Raw genomic sequence first — 6,635 nt, forward strand, 5'->3', positions numbered from 1 at the left:
ACTTGATTTATTTGCATTGTTCATTTAAAGAATGTTTTTTTGTTTAATTGTACATTAGGTATTTAAATTTAATAAGTTGACCTGTAGAGCCTATAGGAGAATAATGAATAATAAATTAATAATCTGATACGCCCGTTTAACATTACTTACGTAGGTATATCAGTTATTGAACATATAAATCTATTACGATATACCTACTATAAAAATCGGAAGTATATGTTATAATCATAATACCTATATTGAAATGTCATGTGAATGAACCTATTTAATAAATTGTACCTATGTTATTGTTTTTTTGTCTTACTGTAATGTTAAGCAATTATTACATTTAATTGTTGAACTAATCAAGTTCAAGTAGGTACAGAATACAGATTAGTGATTAGTGTATTCATTGTGAGACTGCAAGGGACTATTTATCTAAATATCATTGCAACACATGTCTTAATATTTTATTATAAAACCTATATATAGTGGCTAGTTTAGGCTAGTACATCAGTAAGATAAAATATGAAATTTATCTGTTTCGAAGGAATATATAGGTACTTAGAAGAGAATATATTATATAGGTATAAATACAAAAATATATATTATGCTTGGATACGATATTTCTATAGGTTTATCTGAATTATGTTTTTTTTTTCACAGCAATCGAATAAATTAAATTCTTTCAATGCGTAACATATTATTTAATAATACATGAATAATATGTATATTATTATGATACAAAATTAAGCAAAAAGTTTGAATAAATTTTATTCGATAAAATATTAAAATATAATAATTAATAATTAAAAAAAAATAGAATATAATAACAGTTAGCTTCCCAGACATTGATAATTGATAATAATTGATATAAAATATAAATTATAAAATTTTTTTTTTTTTTAACTGCCAAGTATTTTTAATTTTTCTGGCGAGCAAGTGAACGATAACCATTATAAAATATAAAATATAAATTAAACCTAAACGAACTCGTTTTTTCACCTTCACCATCATTACAAGCGCCAATCACCTTGCTGCCCGCGATCAAAGAATGACCAACCTGTCGGATTTCTGTCGGCACTTGGCCGGACGATTGGCAGTAGTGCCGCTGTAGAGTTCAAGCGGAGGTTATGTTCATTTTACGTTTCCCTAATCAGAATATCAGATAGACTTCCCAATTCTTACAGGTAGTTCCTACTACATCCTTGAGCCACAGCGCTGGTTCAGTTCAAAACTTACTGTTACTTGTTAGTCAATGATAAACCGCCGTTCACGCTTGTCCGGATTTTGAATTGTCTCTGATACAACTTACATCTTATATTTTATTAAAATGACAGAACCGTCGTCTAAGAAGTCAAAAATGTCGGCGTTGGCTCAGCTCAAGAACTTTACCGTTGTCGTAGCTGACACTGGAGATTTTGAAAGTATGTATCGAACCGCTAAAATACCATAGAATGATTATTGGTAGTCAACTATAGGTTTAAACATATTAATACAATATAATTATTATTAACAACTTTCAACTTTCTTATGGTTTATATTATTAAGGTAACTAATGTACTTTGACTAATTGATGGACTATGCTGATAATTAAATATTTTTAAAATCTACACCACTTGATTATTGAATGTTATATCTATTTGAAATTCTGTTATTTTATATTTTGTTTCAAAAAGTCTATAGTTCATAAAATAACTTATTTATATTATATTCTGCTATATTCACCTAATTTGTGTAGTGCCTTTCACTTTCAAAATTTCTGGTTTTATTATGTAGATACATAGTGTACTTGTAACAATGCTCTAAAAATAGTTGTACAATATTTAAAAAAAGTAAAAGTAAGCCTATATAAGTGGGGGTTGCTGAGCCTGTTGTGGAATGTTTATATATAGGTAATTCATATTATAAAATGTTGATATATTAAAGCAAATCTACTAATTGCTCTAGTAGGTAGTTGTTGTTTTAAAAATCACAGGTATCCTATAACTATAGTCGCCTGTGCTTTTTTTTTCATTTTAAAATATCATTAAAATATAACCTATGGAAATTACATTTCTTTATCTCTTATTAGGATTAAATGCCCTTGAACTCTGTACCGTTTATTGAATATTATATGTTGTAGGTAAAACAGGATTGATAAAACTAATACAAATTGTTAAGTTTAAATATTGATAAATTACTTAATTAATCGATTAAATGAAAATAACATATTCTTTAAATAAAAATCAGCAGATATAATTCTATGACATGATTAGGTAAAGAAGCTGATATCAAAAATCTTCAATATTATTAGAAGTTCAGAAAAACAGAGGCATACACTAAAAAAGATTTTTATTTGGGAGGGGGGGTGTTAAGGTTGTCCACTTTCATATTTATATAATAAGAAGTTAACATAATTTTAATTTTTGGTTTATTTATTTCTCATTAACGACTTCAATATTTTTAAATATTGATCTTTACGAATTATTTTATTTTGCATTTAATATTTTTGTAATGAATAAAGTTTCAAAGAAAACTTCTAAAATGAAGTAAAAAATATTAAATTTTTAAATGTTGGTTAGAACACTCAGTTCTGTCTTTATATTTCTTAAAAGACACTTAAACTAATTTCAGCTTTTAATCATTGATGTGAACCTATACTAGAAAAATTATTCGAACACAATATGCAAATTTTATATAATACACCTTCTATATGCTTGAAATAAATTAACCACATAATTGTCCGAACCAATCAGATTGAAAATTAATTATTCGTTTTGTGAAAAGGGAAACTTATAATTATTAATTTTAATCCATGAGTGCTACAATTTATACTTTTTAGCATCATCAATCACATTGGTATTTAAATATAAGTCTATGTCTTGATTGTGACTATCGAGTTTTTCCTCTAATGAAGAAACTAACCTTTCATTTCCTGTATCATTTACGGGTTTAAATATATAACTTTCTTCTTTGTGTCACACCTGCAAAAAAATATAAATATAAAATAATTATACCTAAAATTAATTGTACAAATGTCTAAATAATGAACATTTAATAATATTGTACAGATTTTAATCAGGTATTTTCTGTAGTAATTTTCAATTTTCTAGATATTTACCTATTATTATGTTTATAGTTTTTATTAATAGTGTGTAAAATTGTTGAAAGTTAGTTAGCTATCTATTAAATTTTAATTAATCTATTTAAAATTTTTTCTAGCCATGAAAAAGTATAAACCTACTGATGCTACCACAAATCCAAGTCTTATCCTAGCTGCAGCCAAAATGCCTCAATACAAAGATTTGATATCAAAAGCTCTGAAATTAGCAGTTGCAAATGGAAAGTTAGTTAAAATTCTACATTAATCAGTATTTTTTTTTGTATACATACAATAAATAATTTAAATTTAACTAATATTTTTATTGGCTAAAAACTCGAAAACAAGTTAAGCCATCTAAAGTGTAATGATTTGAAAATTAAAAACAAACAGTTTTGCTAAAATGCTACAGGAATTAGAAGTGGTGAATTTCTGTCTTTTTATTTAATAAACAAGTAACTATGTAATTTAAATTAACTAGAACTTAGGAATTAGAATCCCAATATAACAATTGATCTAGTTTTAAAAACTCTGAAATAGGTAAATTTTGAATTTATATTTAAAAGTACTCAAGCATAACTTTTTAAAATGAAAAATGGGAAAAAGTCGATCTTATATTACGTGTGTATTATAAAGTGATAGAAAATCCTCGCTTTCAATCCATTTAACTACTTATAATATTCTGATATTTAAATGATATAGCTGATATTTAGTGCCTTTTGAAAGAACATTTTAATATTTTTTGTTTGACACATATTGTTATTTCTGATCACTAATTATTAATGAAAAAGATATGATTCATTTTTGTTTAAATAAATTAAGGTATAATTTCTAAGATTAGGTTTTGTTATAAATAACAATATAATTTATGTGGTTACAAACTTAGTATAATATGGTAAAGTTCATGTATTTACAAATCTTTTAAATAAATTGTATTTTAAAATGTATTTTACTGATCATAGGACAATTGAAGAACAAACTGAAGAAGCCATGGATAATCTTGTTGTGTTATTTGGTACTGAAATTTTATCTCTAATTCCAGGACGAGTGTCCACTGAAGTTGATGCTAGGTATGTTTTAAAATACAATATAATGTATACCAAAAAGTTAAAGAGTGTGAATTTTTAATGAATAAATAATACTCTTAATTATAAAACCATTATTGTTTATTTAAGATTGTCTTTTGACAAAGAAGCAAGTATTGCAAAAGCTATAAAATACATTAAAATGTATGAAAAGGCTGGAATTCCCAAAGAACGTGTATTAATTAAATTAGCTTCCACATGGGAAGGTATTCAAGCAGCTAAGTAAGTATAATACTATTTCACAAATTTTTCAAAATTATTATCAATGTAAATTTATATATAAATATTTATTTCAAATGTTTTCAGAGTTTTGGAACAAGAGCATGGAATTCATTGCAATTTAACTTTACTGTTTTCTCTTTATCAAGCCATTGCTTGTGCTGAATCTGATGTTACTTTAATATCTCCTTTCGTTGGCCGTATTTTGGATTGGTAAATTTATTAACTAATTTAAAAATTTAAAAATAGAATAGTTCTCCATTTTTCTACTCCCTGCAATATTATTTTAGTTTACTATATACAATGCCAAATTGCAATCAATAATAACCATGTATGTTGTGTTCATTGAGGATGGGATTTCATTCAGAGTATAACAATATACATCTCTGTATTAGTATTTTTGCCATTTTAATTTGTTATGAATACCTATTCTATCCATAAATATTTATAAACATTACATTTCTTACTTTTATAATATTATCAATCAATTTGTTGTATTATTATTATTTATTATTCATTTTTAAATCTATATTTCATGTGATCAATACTTAATAAAAAAAGTTCAAATACAATTGTGACACTTTTTCCTCCAACAAATGAATTTGACATACATGGTTATTGAGTTTTTTTGTTATTCTTTCAGCAGTTTTGAGTGCAGTGTAAATGTAGATAAATAAGAGTGATGGGGTTGAGACAAAATTTTTAAAAGTGCTTGCTTCTAAATTTAAAAATAAATTATCAAATATGTTGTTGAATTTCATTTGTATGAAAATATTTTTTTTTTATAATGTAAACAATACTTTTTTCGATTAAAATTATGAATACAATGTGTACGATTCATTGATAATCTTATACTTAGTATTCAGTAGCTGCTAAAGCTGTTGCTTCTTACATAATTATAAATACTTTTAAGAAATATTGATATAATCATTTAATATATAATATATATGTATTAGGCATGTTGCAAACACCGACAAGAAAAGTTTTGAGCCTTTAAAAGATCCAGGTGTACAATCAGTAACTAACATTTACAACTATTTCAAAAAATTCAACTATAAAACCGTTGTGATGGGTGCATCATTCCGTAACATTGGTAATATTAATACTTTATGTGGACTGAACCAATTTATACTAATCGTATTATATTGTTGAAATTAGGTGAAATCAAAGCATTGGCTGGATGTGATTTATTAACAATTAGTCCAAAACTGCTCGAGGAATTAGAATTATCTAACGAGCCACTCACAGAGTATTTAACAGTAAAAAACGGTAAATATTTATTTAAATATTAAATTTTATTCAAGTTTTGAAATAATATATTTGATTTTAGGCAAAGCATCAGATTTAAATAAAATTGAAATTGATGAAGCTAAATTCCGTTGGGAAATGAATGAAGACAAAATGGCCAATGATAAGTTGTCTGAAGGAATAAGAAATTTTGCAGCTGACTCTCGTAAACTTGAGAAAATTCTTACAGAGATGTTGAGTAAAATCAATTAAATACACTATTAGTGTCTTATTTTTTATGTTATTAAGATCAAAATGTTATTAAATGTAATGATTTATATACTTTTATTTCAGTTATTATTATTACTATTAAAATTATATGTAGTGTTGAGAAGAAATTAATTTTTAAAAAAATGTATGAAAAGTTTTTATTCTGTTACACTTATTAATTTTTATTTGTGATAATTGTTAACACATTCAAGATGAAACACAATAATAGAAAAATACATTGAGGACGAATCACGAGCTGAGCGCGTGATGACTTTTTGACATGGATATTAAATTCAATTCAATCCTACACTTTTCGTATTTTCATCAATCGATAGTATCGATAGTGCAACAATTATTAACATCGAAAATTAAATTGTATAAATGGTAGGCTCCCTGAAGTGCACTGTTTTTAATTTATTTTTAAGTGATGGCAACAATTGCGTTTTGCCTACAGAAATAATATCTATTGACTTCTAATTTTGTTTCAAATATTTTGGATAATATTTCTCGTGAATTATATTTTATTCTATCTTTTTAAGTATGTATTTACTAAGTATATTTTTAAATACACATATAACATAGAATTAGTTTATAATAATATACATACACATAATATATCAATAGGTATATGTATAAATGAGCATGAAAGAAGCCGAAGGCTAAAATTAATGTTTATAAAATAATAATAATAATAATAATGATACACAATGTGTAGGTACATCAAATATTGACATATTTTTCATCAAAGAGATTTTAAACTATGAATTGCATTG

At 25.2% G+C, this 6,635-nt stretch overlaps 1 protein-coding gene across 1 annotated transcript; it reads left to right on the plus strand.

Annotated features, from left to right (window-relative positions):
• Nucleotides 1-1,083: 1,083 nt before the first annotated feature.
• LOC114125169 (probable transaldolase) lies at nucleotides 1,084-6,169 on the plus strand. The gene is made up of 8 exons (XM_027988696.2): nucleotides 1,084-1,406; nucleotides 3,184-3,307; nucleotides 4,024-4,131; nucleotides 4,237-4,368; nucleotides 4,453-4,578; nucleotides 5,322-5,458; nucleotides 5,524-5,634; nucleotides 5,696-6,169. The coding sequence occupies exons 1-8, from the start codon at nucleotides 1,313-1,315 to the stop codon at nucleotides 5,863-5,865; spliced, it is 1,002 nt and encodes a 333-aa protein (XP_027844497.1). The 5' UTR covers nucleotides 1,084-1,312; the 3' UTR covers nucleotides 5,866-6,169.
• Nucleotides 6,170-6,635: the final 466 nt, after the last annotated feature.

This window comes from Aphis gossypii, chromosome 2 (genome assembly GCF_020184175.1).
Source record: "Aphis gossypii isolate Hap1 chromosome 2, ASM2018417v2, whole genome shotgun sequence".
In the NCBI taxonomy this organism is placed as follows: Eukaryota; Metazoa; Arthropoda; class Insecta; order Hemiptera; family Aphididae; genus Aphis; species Aphis gossypii.

What these genes read in the sequence shown, in the direction of transcription:
- LOC114125169 (XM_027988696.2), top strand. Translation starts at nt 1,313, where the DNA reads ATGACAGAACCGTCGTCTAAGAAGTCAAAAATGTCGGCGTTGGCTCAG. An exon ending in TTAGCAGTTGCAAATGGAAA is followed by an intron (nt 3,308 to 4,023) that starts GTTAGTTAAAAT and finishes TACTGATCATAG; the next exon opens with GACAATTGAAGAACAAACTG. An exon ending in TGCATCATTCCGTAACATTG is followed by an intron (nt 5,459 to 5,523) that starts GTAATATTAATA and finishes TGTTGAAATTAG; the next exon opens with GTGAAATCAAAGCATTGGCT.